This window comes from Taeniopygia guttata, chromosome 6, assembly GCF_048771995.1.
Source record: "Taeniopygia guttata chromosome 6, bTaeGut7.mat, whole genome shotgun sequence".
Lineage (NCBI taxonomy): Eukaryota > Metazoa > Chordata > Aves > Passeriformes > Estrildidae > Taeniopygia > Taeniopygia guttata.
This window is the reverse complement of record NC_133031.1, coordinates 13280759-13294727: the sequence shown is the minus strand read 5'-3', so window position 1 is coordinate 13294727 and position 13969 is coordinate 13280759. Positions and strand designations below refer to the sequence as shown.

Sequence of the window (13969 nt, the reverse complement as noted above, 5' to 3'; positions counted from 1 at the left end):
TAGAACAACTTAAAATTAATTTCTTGTACCTAAGTTTGTTAAAACAGTCTATATTTTTCTGTCTTTAAAACAATGCAGAACATAAAAGGGCTTTATTACAAACTGTTCCCTGCGATTTTTTATATATGACACATTTATATTTGCCTAGGAAAGGGCAAGATGCATTATAAAGCAGAAAACATTGCCTGATGCACAACCCGGGAGTTATGATGTGCTTGTCATCTGTCAGATCAAAAGGAATGTGTTCTGGCGGTTTGAAAAACAAAATTTTATAACTGGAATACAGTATTAATGGAAATACAAATTGAAGTCCCATAGCTATTTGTTTTGATACTTTAAAGCACTGTGCAGATTAGGTCATCTTCTGTTGGATAGAGTGTTACACCTGTGACCCTTTAAAATGTCTGGAATTGCATGTAATGCTGTAGTCAAGTAAGTAACCAAGCACTGTAAACTCCTGCCACAGAAAGGAGAAGGACTCACCCACCTGCCTTGCCACTTCTCTATCCATACTCCTCCTCAATTGTTTTTTTTTTTTTCCCACTTCCCCTGATTTGTTGATTGCTTTAACCCTTGGTGAGTTTCTTACTCCAGGTCACTGTCCCAGAACGTAGATCAGTGCTCTGAGGAGTTCTGAGGGTGAGGAAAGGCCAGGGCTGCCTCCTTCTGTAGAGTTGCAGGCTTTGGGTGGCCATCAAACTGATGTGTGAGAGCCAGACCAGCCTTTACCCATCTACCTTAAAGCTCAAATATGGATTACTCAAAGTGCATGTTTCAAATGTTTATGCAGTGTTTTATAGGAAGCATCCATAATGAGCATTTATCCAGAGGTTTTTGTCAGCATCACGAGCCAGGCAATATGATGGGGAGGTGGACTGAGAAACCCTAACTGAGATGATAATGTAATTCACAGGTAAAAACTGAGTCACAGAGACTTTCACAGGCAATTGGATACTGCATCATCTGAGGGTGTTAGGCTTGTGACGCTGCCTTCTGTTGTATTTCGATATATTGTTATGAAAACCAGATTCCAGGAATGTGTGGTGTTTAATCCCTTTCTTTTCTCAATTGTGTCTGTTATCTGTAATTTTTATTTTATCTTTGTATTTTATAGCTGCTTCCAGAACTCACAAATCCAGATGAGCTGCTTTCATACCTGGATCCTCCTGATTTGCCAAGCAATAGCAATGATGACCTTCTGTCTCTCTTTGAGAACAACTGAAACCATATATATTCTCCCATCCTTTTCACTTGTTCACACGTGTGGCTGCACAGCGAGGAATCTTAACACTCCTTTTCCACAAGAGAAGAAAAAAAACCTCACAACTCGATCCAATGGTGCACTCCCTGCTTTCTTCATCTCAGAACTGCTTTTGTTAGCTTCAAAGACTGCGAAAGCGACGGGAGAAAATAATACAAAAGTTAAACAAACGCAGTAATCTCCGAGTCTGCCATGCTACATGTGACAAAGAAGCATAGACAGTTGTGCAGCTATTGGAAACCCCATTTGGTGTTCATCCTCTAGAGAGAGAGTTCTGTGATAAACATAGTGTGAAGTATCTTGGCAAAACCGAATCTTGGCAAGGGAAGAAAAATCAACAGAATGGAACTGTCTTTAACTGACCCGTCTCAGAGTGTCTTTACAATGCTTGTTCTTCCATTTTTTTGAAACTGTATCTCCCTCTACCCCACCTCTCCTCTGCCCCCCTCCAGCCGTGGGTTTGCCTTGGAATTATTATCCTGGCCACACAGAAAATTAAAAAAAAAACACCTACAAAGCTCAAAAAAGCACAAATCCTACAGTCAAGTGGCAAAGTTAGGGAAGACACACAGGCCTGTCAGAGGGAGCAGCAGTTTAGCTAATGCGACTTCAGTCCTGAGATCTTCAGGCCCAGCCGTGGGTGTCAGGATTTCTGCAAGCACAGGGATCTTTACCATCTCTTTGCAGAGGATTCCTCTGGTCCAGCACACAGATTGGAAGCACCCAGGAATTTTTTTTTTTAAAGTTTGCAATGTTTAGGGATTTTTGTGATTTGGTTTCAAATCAGTACCATTTCTGACTGTGTTAACATCCAGCTGTAGAGATTTCTGTAATAGATCTTATTGCCATGTATGCCATACATAATGGAAAAGAGAGGGAGGGGGGATGCAAACCAAACTGTTCTTGATTATTACTACAGCCTTCGGTGCCCCCAGAGTTTGTGTCACTGTCTGTACTGCACAAGGCATAGTAAGACAAGCTGGGTTGAAGGCAGCGAGGAAATCATTGCAGGATGGAGGGGGAGTAACATCATTTTCTGCATAATTATTTTTAATAATCAGCTTGAGAAGGGGCATTGACATTGGACAGACGTCTTACAGCTTCATTTTAGTTTTGCTTTGCTTTCTGTTTTCGTGACTGTTACAGATACTTCCGCCTTTTCCTTTTCTTCTCCTTCAGTTTCTTTTTTTAAACTTTGGCTGCTGGGATGAGCTCTTCTGAAGGACCGAGTGCGGGGAGAATAAGTACCTGTCAGTAGATTGCTACTGCCCTCAAGAGACCCTGCTGCCATAATTACTGTCTTGCCCCTGTGATCTTTGCTTCTCGTGTGGTTGCTGCTCCTGCATGAGCTTCCTATTGCTTCTGTGCCCATTTCTGTGCTCTTTGTCTCTCTCTCACTCTTATAAATGATGTACAGTAGCTGTGTAAGAAGTGCATGTGTGCCAACTTTGCCCTCGTGGTGCAACATTTCAGCTTTTCCCCTCTGTACAGTTACTGGTTTTGTTTCTTTTGATACTAAAGTATATTTGACCCTACTCCTTTTCCTCTTCCCAAATGCAATCAAACGCCCTTCATTTGCTCGCCACAATGCGTTTTAAACTGAAGTGCCAGGCAAAATTTTGTTTGTTTCTGTCAGTTTGACTAGTTAGCTTCCTAGCCCTCTGTGTTTAGTTTGCAATGCTGTAAATGGCATGCTCTGTGCTTACGACTCTGGGTTTGCTTTCCTCACCAAAGTCATATTTGTAAATTCTCTACATTTTTTGTTTTATTTTGCTCTTTTTGTTAATGTTTCCCACTACTGCTGTACATGCATTGTGGTATATATATGCTAGTCAGCAGCACCTTGCTGTAGATATTAAAGGAAATGGCGGTTTAGTTCTTTTATTTTCCAGTAGGAGTATTGAATCTGTCAAACGTATTATGTAGAAATGGTCCCACACTTATATTTTTCCTCTTTCAAGTTTTTTTAAGAAAGGCGCTGTTCATTATGCAAAATCAATTATTTTAAGAATTGCTATTGTAAATATCTTTGTGAATATTTTAGTATCGTCTTTGATAATATTCAACATTTTCATGACCTGGTTATACTTTTGCTGGTGTTTTTAAATACCTTGTCTGAAGAAAAATATGGGTCCTTTTTTAAAAAAGAAAATTGAGGGTTCTTTAACAGAATAAGGGAGTTGGGTTTTGGGTTTTTCCCCCCCTATTTTCTTTCAGTAAGTTAGCCCAAATTTCATATCCATTTATATGATGAACGAATTGATACATCAGGCAGTACCTGGATAATCAGGGCCCAGCTCTGTCATGAAAACATAATTGTGTTTGCCTAGGGAAAAAGTGATTGCCTAGGGAAAAAGTAACCCCAACTGATCAGCCAGTGTTCATTGACTGTGGGTGATCGTGAGCTGGTAATGGCAGAGTTTGTTCATTTGCCCAAGTGAGCAGAACACGCAGGACCAGCTGTCTGACCAGGTAAAGATGCACTAAGGGAAGCAGCAAATCTGTATGGTACCGTATTTATATCGCTGTACTGGTGCTCCAGTCTCTGAAACTGGGGCAAAGACACTTAGGGATGTTGGTGGGTGGGGGAGGGAAACAGTATAGTATATTTTATTCTGCTTAGAAGTGTCTTTTTTCTTATGTAGGCTTGACAACCTGTAGAGGATCTGTGCAGAATATTAAAGATACCTTGCTGTAATACATGGTAATATGGTTGTGGTGTGGTGCTGCTATCACACAGTTCCTAGGAAAGACCATTGTTCAGTTACTGATACGGATGTGTTGTGTAGCCATTTTGCTGTAGTAGTTTCCCCCTGTTTTATTGCTGCATTTTTTTATATAGGTCTGGAAGTCATGTGCAGAGGTGGCTAATGATAAACTGACTTTATGCCCTTAGAGTTAGTTTCTTTCTGTTTGGAGGGGTAAATTCCTTAAGCCATAGGTTTGGGAATAAAGAAGATTTCTCACTACTAGTTGGAACTGGTTGCTCTGATTTTTTAAATTGATTCTATTTCATGTTTCATTCTCCACTGATTCCTGAGCAGCTAAGTTAGTCACCTAAAATTAATTTTCTCTTAAACACAATATTAGTATTTTAAGCCAGGTATGTTAAGGATTGACCTTTTGCTAACTTCTAGTATTTCAAATGTATCATTTAAAAGTACCTGTTGGAAAGCATAAAGGGAAAAAAAAGCCCCATAGATATTAGCAATATGTTTGGAGCAGTGTTGGCATCTGCTTTGTACAGTTACAGATGATTAAAGCAGACAGTTGACATCTTTAAACTTACAGAAATATTTGGTTTCTGAGCAGAACTTAAAAAAGAAAGTACAGTTTTTACCCATCACCCAAATGTTGGACATTTGAGACAGTTTTAAAATTTATCTGTCACCTAAAATCAGGTACTGTATAGTGAAGTCAATATGAAAAAGCTTCTGAAAATTTAGTTATTTTTTTATCTGTTCACTGCCGTACTAAAGTTTAGAGGAAAAAACCTAGCAAATAGGGTAATCACAGTCATTTCTTTTAAAGCTTAATTATTATATGAGGTTCCAGTAGTATTTTTCTTCTTTTTTTTGTTTGTTTACCTTTTAATCGTTTCCCTATGGAAGTTCATCTGGGAAAGAACCCACAGAGATCTACAGTTCTGCTGCCAAGACATTATTATAGGACTGACAGTACACGCCAGTGTCTGCAGCGGAGACTCAAGGGACAGCTGTACATATGTAAATGACAAATAGAGACATGTTAACAGAAATGCATTCATTTTCCTTGGAATGTGCATTGTTTTTATTTCGCAGGAAAAAAAAAGCTTGAAGCTCCATCTTATGTGGAAAATGAATCCTGTTTGTTAGCGTTTGTGGAGTCTCAGCATTTGTTCCACTTTCACTTCTGTAATATACTCTGATCCTTTGTTTTGTTTTATCTACATGTAATATTTAGCTTACGTGTACTAGTCTATCACCTGTGTATTTTTAGGGTGCTACAGAAATAATGAAGAAAAATACGGGGATTAAAAAAAAAATTAAAAAAAATTGTAACCAAATTCATACTTTGTACAATTTTTGATATCACGATCAGAGGAGAATTAAAAAAAAAAAGTACAATCTGAGGTAACATGCAAAAATGGCCATTGTCTTTGTTTGTACATTGTATGTACAGTACAATGCAATCATTTCATACTTTAAACTGGTCAGAAAAAATAATTGTGATTTTTAGTCTTGCAAAACTGTATGTAGTTAGATGATGTGACAACCTAATATTTATCTAATAAATATGTATTCAGATGAAACCTGTATATTAGGTGTTCATGTGGTTATTTTGTATTTAAAGATCAAATTATTTGACTATTGCTAGACATTTATATACTCTGTTGTAACACTGAACTATTCTCATTTGCTCATGTTAAATTTTTTTTCCTAAATAAATTTGCAAAATTAAGGTCTGAATAATTGGCAGCTGATTTGTAAATTTTGAGTTTCATTTTGAAACCATGAACTTCCCTTTTGCCCTCCCTGGTTCGAGTTAATGTGGAAGTCAGTTGCATGAGGTGTACCTTTTAATCAGAGCAGTATTTGTTGCAGGAAGGGAAAGGTGGGAATCACTGTGGAGACCAAAGAGAAAAAAAGATTATGAATGCAAATATGGAATCACACAGAAAAAAGTCCCTGCCAAGAAAGGCATTGATAACTTGTTCAGTGTGCAGGGCACTGCCTCTCTCCCAAACAAGTAATAATTACTTTGAAATTAAATCTTAATGTGATATGAATAACAGGAAAGGATGGCTTCTCTCTGGAATTGGCACATGTGGAGATATTAAACATCCAGCACCTTTGGTTAAAATTCTTCCAAATTTGATCATTTTCTTTCAATTGGAATCTGTCATTAAAGTGAAATTAGACAATTTTTTTTCTTAATGCATCTCCATCTTAAAGCTGAAGCATTTTGTTTCTAAATGCATTCTTTGACTTACAAATCTGCTTAATTTCCCTACCTGTTCAGCTGTAAGCAGGCTGAATGGTGACACAGGGAGTACACACAGGATATCATCAACACACAGAGGTCCTGTCCTGCTGGAGTTGTGCACCGAATGGAGCCACAGACACCACTCACTGCATCTGAGAACTTGGTTTAACAGATCTACTGAGTATCTCTATATTTGCAGATGGCATTTCTGAAAGCATTTAGGCAGAACCCACCTTTGAAATACATTCAAATACCTGGGAAAAAACATTTCACAATATGAGTATCTATGCAGGCACATATGGCAATTATTCCATACCTCCACAAGGGCACTAGTCTTCATTGTTGGTTGAGATACACACAAGTGTATGTGTGTAAATATATATATATATGTATGTATAAGTCTAGACTAGGGATTTATTTTCTCAAAATTGGGAAAAATCATTTGTTTCTGACTCTGAATTTGTGCCTTCCTTGGCGGCACTACCCATTTCAGTGGATTGTTTAGGATAACATAATAAAACCAAGTTACAGTGTACACTGTAGTGAATCAAAAAGTATTTATCCATCTCAGCCCATAACTAATTACTATTTTGGTTTTGGTATTCTGTTTCCCTGGAAGCTCCCCAGAAGTGTCAACAAGACATAGTGCAAACTGACTTTGGCATTGTACAGCTGGAGGAAAGCTCGTGATGTCCCTAAGCACTGTACATTTTTCAAGCTTACTTTGAAGTCTGCAGAGGCTGAAACAATCCTGAAAGTGGTATTTCTCCCAGATGTTACCTGAGGACCCCAGGATAGGTAAGATGTGTGTATACAGTTGATGCTGGTGTCTGCCATGTCCTGGCAGTGTGTCCTGTGTGCCATGCACTCTTCACGTGCTTCCAGAGAGCCGCCTACACGAGTATCTGTGACTTCTCTGTTAACCCACATGCTAATCAATTGTTGAACAACTTCAGAACAAGCTTATCTCCCTGTATTTCTTCTCTGCTCCTCCTCATCAGTATGATCTCTGATTCATGTTGTTTTGTTTGTGCACATTGTATTCTGTTGCCATGCACTTGACCATGCTTTTTACAGGAGTAACATTGAAAACAACTAGAAATATGGAAGGGGGACAGACCTATTGTCTTTTTTCTGCTTGGACAATGGAGATAGGAGTCCTGTGCATAGAGCTGTTTGTTTTCATTTAAGGTAACCTAGTCAGCATATAAAACAGCTGTATAGGTCTCACCTTATATTCTATATATAATTCTTTAACTTGTTATCCTTCTCTGTTTCCCTTTAAAATTAAAGAATGTGTTTTTTACATTTGTATACCTAGTGTTATATTTGTTTGTGTAATTAACCAGAACTGACTTCTCTTTTATCTGCTTAAATTCCACATGTGTACAAATCTTCCTGCATTCATAAAGGTTTGAGTCAAGAACCTTTCTTTTTTACATTTTTAATTATTACCAATGTGTCACCTTTTTACAGCTTTCCACTTTGTGTCTCTGAAATCCTACTGACTCTTACATAGGATATTGCTCCTAATGTCTGTCATTGCATCAATGCACTACTCGTATTTATTCTGTCTAAAAAGAACACAAGATTTTTCTTGTCTCATACAGACCACTGAAAGCTTCTGCTGAGATACCTTGTTTCCATCAGTCTACAGAATTTTCCAGGGGAATATAAAAGTGGCCCCCAAGGAACCTGATCAATGATGCAATTTTGTTTGCAAAGCGAGCAGACAGCAATTAGGTCACAACTGGTGCAGGCATTAGCAGACAGCATGGCACAGGTGGGCTGACAGGTTGGTTTGCCACGTGGTTCATCCACATTTCCAGATACTCCTTGCCTAGACCATAATCGGTTTCCTACAATTTAAATACAGCCTTCTGTAAAATCCTTCCCTTTCATGGACTAGATGAGATAAGGTTCTTTCCCCTGTCAGTTGAATATGTCTGCTTGGTTTGTACAGTATCTTTCCAAATCCTGACCTCACCGTACTTTTTGATAGATCCAGTTACACAGCAGAGTTAATACTAATATTTACCACTCCTAAATACATTGGCTTGTCTGCACCTTTTTGGGTTTATTAGACATCCTAAGAGGTAGATTTAGGATTATCAATTCTGGTTTTCCCCTACATCAGAGTTATTTTTTATTGACCTTCCAGTTTGTCCACAGCTGTTTCATGATATTGGTTGTTTTAGATATTGCTAAAAATATTCTGGCACATTTGTCACCTTGGTCTCATATGAACACATTGATTATTGTGAACACAGATAGTTTATTAATTTTAAGAAATTTTAACTAGTTAAACAGTAGAACAAGATAATTTTTTGATATTTTGGTTTGCAAAAACAATTGAAATTCCCCATATTTGTTTAACAAATGCTGGAGTTGAAGTCTGAGTGTGTTTTTTATGCATATTAAATTTATTCAATTTTTTTATATTTCAAAATAATAATCAGTGCTCCCTTTACTTACTTCTGTGTTTCTCGGAATGTACATTTTTAAGTCATGGAAAGTCAGTGAATTTTACCCATTTACACATCTAGTGAGCTTCCTAGTTAGTGACTGGCTGTAACACCCAGTTCTTAAAGTCATTCAGAATACATTCCTTCACAAGAACTTCTATCAGTTTTCCTTTCCAAGTTATGAATGATGGGAAGAAGTGTGGCTTCCATATTGCCACTATCAAACTGATGGCAAAATGTGCAGAAATGCCACTGAATCAGAGAAGAGAATTTTTTACCCTTAGCTTCAAAATAATCCACCAAATGCTTCATTATCCAGCGATGATGTTCTTTGACTGTAAATGTTAGACATGTAAATTTGCATCTGACAACGTGAGAGCTCAGCTGGTGGCACATGGTGTATTCAGGTGATGGTCACATGCAATTATGTCCTACAAGGATGTCATAAGGTTCCATGCTAACTCAAGTAGTACTGCTGTTACATGCTGAAAGTAAGCAGAACTTTTCAGAAGGGAAATGGCAAAAAAGCAGAGAGGAATCTGAGATTTCTGTGTGGTGAGGTTGCTTCCAGCAGAGTTGTTCATTACAGAATAACTGGTGGAATTTTTTTAGATTTGTTACATCTGTAAAGCTTTTAATGTCTGGGTGATTCTTGTTCAAACTGATGTTGTCTGACCATTTTTAGCTTCCAAGTGTAAAGTTCCACAACTAAAAAATATGTCTCAAAATGATGGTTATTGCTAGAATTAGTTTAGAGCAGACAGGATATTCATCTTGTACAAAGTACAGAGGCAGCTGTTACCTCAAAGATATACTATACAAAATGCATATTATATCTATATCAAATGTAGGTATAAATCTGTATTGTGTATATATATATATAGATATAGATATAGATATAGATATTAGATATATATTTATAGATTTGCAAACAAGACAAACTCAAGGAAAACCCAAGTTTTTACCAGGCAGTTGATTAAAGCTCCAGTCTCATCTTACTTATGCAACATGAAGTATCGTGACTAACCAATTCTCAAAATATTTCCGATACTATTCCCTAATTACTTTTCCTTGAACCAGAGGTGGTAAATTAACTGAACTGATTCCTGGAAATGTCAAGTTGTGTTACAATTGAAATTTCTGTGGTTTTAAAGGTAGAAGGGCTCCTGTAATTCTTAATACTGTTTTTTAAGTATGCAGTATCTCCCCTATCCACAGATGAACCACCTATTGATGTCCTGAAAATTTTGAGGCCGCTGGGAGTAGTAGCTGCATTTTTCCTGGAACCTAAAACCAGGCATTTAAAATGTACTAAGTGCTTTGCCAGCCTGTTGTGATCTATCTGTTGGCAGCTGTTGTAGTGTATAGAAAAACCTCTGGGACACTGCAGGCCCTGGGCACTGCACAGAGGCGCTGTGACACATCAGCAGCGGGCTGCCATGCATTATGCAGGGAGATTGAGTAATGAATTCCGGGCAAGCAATGTCACTCAGAAGTTCTGAAATGAAAATGCTAATCACAACTGTAAAGAGCATGAGTGGATTGAGGTTTTCCTTGTATGACTATTTGTAGGTAATTAGAATGAAATCATGTGGGGAAACTGCTCCTTTAAGTACAATGTGTGTTGGAGAGAATGTTCACGTAGTGAAGTGAGTTACTACATGTTCCTAAGAGGAAACCTGGATCAGGGGAAATATTTATTAGTATTTTTTCTTTTTATCCCTAAGTTTACCTATGTGGCCAGTCTATGCCCTTTGAGCTCTTGTATAGTTTAATTTTACACTGCAATCACTTAGTGTAATGAAGGTCTTTCACCATCTCCCCCATTCCAGTCCCCATTCATAAATAAATGCATATCACAGACACAGATCACAGAGTTCTTGCCAGCTCTTCACTCATCTTCTAGCTCAGCCAAAACCTTGAAGAAAATACTAGGCTGAGTCTTTTGAAGTGCAACATATCCAGGCTCTGCAGGTGGAGAGTGGGAATGCCCACTGCAAACTCCTGCTCTCCTCACTTAAAATCAAGCTAAATACCTGTATGACCTCTCCTTATTCTAGCAGTCCCGATTAGCACAGTCCTTGAGATTAGCATGTCCCATATGTGCATTCATTCTTATGAATGTCAAAATCAATATCCTGGGAATTCACTGTATCACAGTATCAAGTGATGTTCGTGTGCAATGCACTTAATGGTGGATTACTGCAACCTGTATTTCAGTTCTTATTTGCATGGCCCAAGATGGTCCAGCCCCATGAAGAGCATATCAAAATGGGCCACAGACCGTTCTGAGTTCCATGTAGTTGCATTCTCACAGTAGGTAGATTGCAAAATGCAATCTTATCACATCTGCCAACAGCATCAATCCAAGATTAACAATTAACCCACATTCCTGTGTCACAAATGAGTAGGCATGCAGCGGGACAGTTAGAATCAGGAATGCATATCCCCTTTTTATCAGTGCACTGTCTGTGTGCTGGGGTAACACTATTTCAAGACCCTTGAAATCAAAATTCCCAAATTTTAGGTCACCTTTCAAGCACTTAGTCCTTCTATTTCTTTGGAAGAGCCACTTGACTGCTCTTGTTTCCTGGCTGTCTTGGCACAGTGGTGGCAATATTTAATCAGTTACTGAATAGCATTTATGAAGACCTTCAAGTTGTAATATATAGCATGAAATTATGTTATTGTATCATTTAAGGTTCTTTCTCCTGTGCACAAATTTCTCTGCTACAACATAAGAAGGGTCCTTTAGTGGTTTTTAAAATTATCTATTTAGAAACTAATTTCAAAAGGGCCATCCTTGTTTATCCATCTCTAACTTCTATGTAATTTTGGGGGAAGGGAGAGAGGATGATGAAATCTGTAAGGGCGGGTACCCATATCCACAAGAGCTCTGCTGAAGCAGCTCTTTTGACTTTTGTCTGCACCTGTGCTCTGTTGCCTGACTAGTTTAGTGTGGGTACACTCATTTTCCATTGTACTTATCTCCCTGCTACATGTTGCACAGTTTCAGCGATGAACAAGTCTACAAATGGATGTGTTCAAAGCTCCCCTAAAAATGAATCAGTTTGCTGAGCTAGCTCTAAGCCTCATTTGGCAGTGATATAGTGGCCTTTGATAGTTTTTGGAGACCTTTTTCTGTCCTTCTTGGAAAGTGACCTCTGTAATTCACAAGTTCCTAGTCAAGCTGTCTGCATGAGTTGTAATTCATCTGACTCTGCAGGAGTAGACCATAACAAGTGATTTATTAGCTCTATTGCATAAACCTAGAGATAATAATTCAGTCCATATTCTCAAATACAAAAATCACTGCTGTTTTGTCTTCTCACCAAAGCCTGCAAATGAGGAAAACTCTATTGTTTGCTCTACCAAAGATGTCTGTGAACTCTTCTGAACAAAATAGTTCAAAGCTGTTTCACTGTGTTTCCTAAGTGTGAAACAAGATGGTATTTTCTTTTGCTCATCTTTTGTTTATTAAATAATAAATCCTTCAGGGCCAGAACTGACCATTGTTTTAGGTATAAACAGAGCATCTAATTTTGATTTGGGCTTCCAGTTGCTACTTCAATTAAAACAATATTAAAAAGGAGTGTGAGGTTTTTTATGATCACTAGAAAATTGATTGATTAGATTAACAGAAGTCAAAATTTACCAAAAGTGGACTTGAAGCTAAGAAGATATGACAAGCTAGGTAGGAGTGCTGATTTATCTCTTATTAAAAAAAAAAAAATCACCTTTAGGTTATTGGTAAAGAAATAAAAAATACGAGCATGGCACTGTATGCACAAAGTAAGTCATTATTCATCCTTATCTTGAACACTGTGCAAAGTGCCTCTTATCCCAAAAATCTGTAAAAGTGGAGCAGCTCAGAGAAGGATAATAAAGATGATCCAAAGACATGGAAGAGCTTTGTTATAAATAATCACTGAGTTGGCTGTGACTCTTCAGTCTTGAAATGAGAGAAGAGCTGTAGGTCTGTATGACAAAGATAGATACTGAACAATTTGTCTCTTCCAGCACAAGAAACAAGGCACATTGATGATGGCAATTGGAGCAATATTCAAACAGATTCTTGATGCTCTGGGCAGCAGGCCTGTGGAAGAGCAGTTTCCAGTTCATCACCAAGGAAGCTGCTGATTTAAAACTGGTCCAGTGAGTGGATAAGTACATGGGAGGAACAACAACAACAACAAAAAAAAGATGACTACCGAAGTCAGCTTGGGAAGTCCTCTGGAGTGAAAGCAGTAGCAGGTTGAAAGCACACTGGCCTACAATACAACCCTCTCCCCCATTTTCACTCCTCCTTAGGCATTTCTCTGGACCCTCAGGACAAGATGGACCTTTTGACATAGCTTTATATGATTCTGTAGTTACAGACTGTGGTACCTGCTATAGTCATCCCTACAGCATCAGCAGTTAAGGGTCTCTCTGGAGCGTGTGCCTGAAAAATAGTGTTCGTGCAGGATTTGTCCATTGTTTGTAATTGCACATTATAGTTCTCCTTGATCTTTGTGGTCATGGCAGTGACTTGATTGACAGTGCTCTGTTGATTCAGTGAATGTCACCGATGAAGGCTCTTTTAGCTGCTTGACACAAAGAACTTAGGTGCGATTGAAAGTTTTCTTGGTTGCATTACTGTAACCTTCATTAGAATTACTCTAATTTATTATAGAAGAAATGTGAAAACTGTTAGAATCATGCTTGGGTTTTTTTTAAGACATCTTATGGCTTTAAGAATTTGAAGAACTTTTGGAAGTACTTATACGTGGAACCAGGATGGAAACTGGAGAATTCAAAATAATATCTAAATGTGACTGACATATGTACTGAGTACTTTCATCTAAGTTGCTAAATTAAGAAACCTTAAATTTATATGTGTTATTTTCATATAAAACATGAACGATATTTCCCTATATTAAACCGGGACTTACTGTTACTCTGTTCTGCAATCCCTCGGGCAGGTCTGCGGCCGGAGCGCAGAGCGGGCTGCGGAGGATGCTGAGCGCACGGCCGGGTGACTCAGGGACACCCGCCCGTTTCGAGCCGCGTCAGCGCCGAAACTCCCAGTGAGTGACGGGCAGCCCGGTGATCCCAATTATCCCGCTGATCCCAATTATCCCGCACCTGTGACAGCTGCGCCGCCTTCCCCGCCAAGGTGCTCTCCGGAGCCATTGTGTGGAATGATGAAATTTTAGAAACTTTCCAGTCTCTGGGGTAAGGACACTGAGGAAATGTACAAAAACCCCCACACGCAAACGGACAGATCGAGCCCCCC

The 13969-nt window shown here is 38.5% G+C and overlaps 1 protein-coding gene across 13 annotated transcripts in view; it reads left to right on the top strand.

Annotated features, from left to right (window-relative positions):
* ZMIZ1 (zinc finger MIZ-type containing 1) overlaps nt 1-5558 on the top strand; it is a 334738-nt gene extending 329180 nt beyond the window's left edge. For all 13 annotated transcript variants that reach the window (XM_072931008.1, XM_072931003.1, XM_072931004.1 and 10 more), the window contains one exon: nt 1115-5558. In XM_072931008.1, the coding sequence (XP_072787109.1) occupies nt 1115-1222 (108 nt within the window). In that variant the 3' untranslated portion in view covers nt 1223-5558. The remainder of the gene's footprint in view (nt 1-1114) is intronic.
* Nucleotides 5559-13969: the final 8411 nt, after the last annotated feature.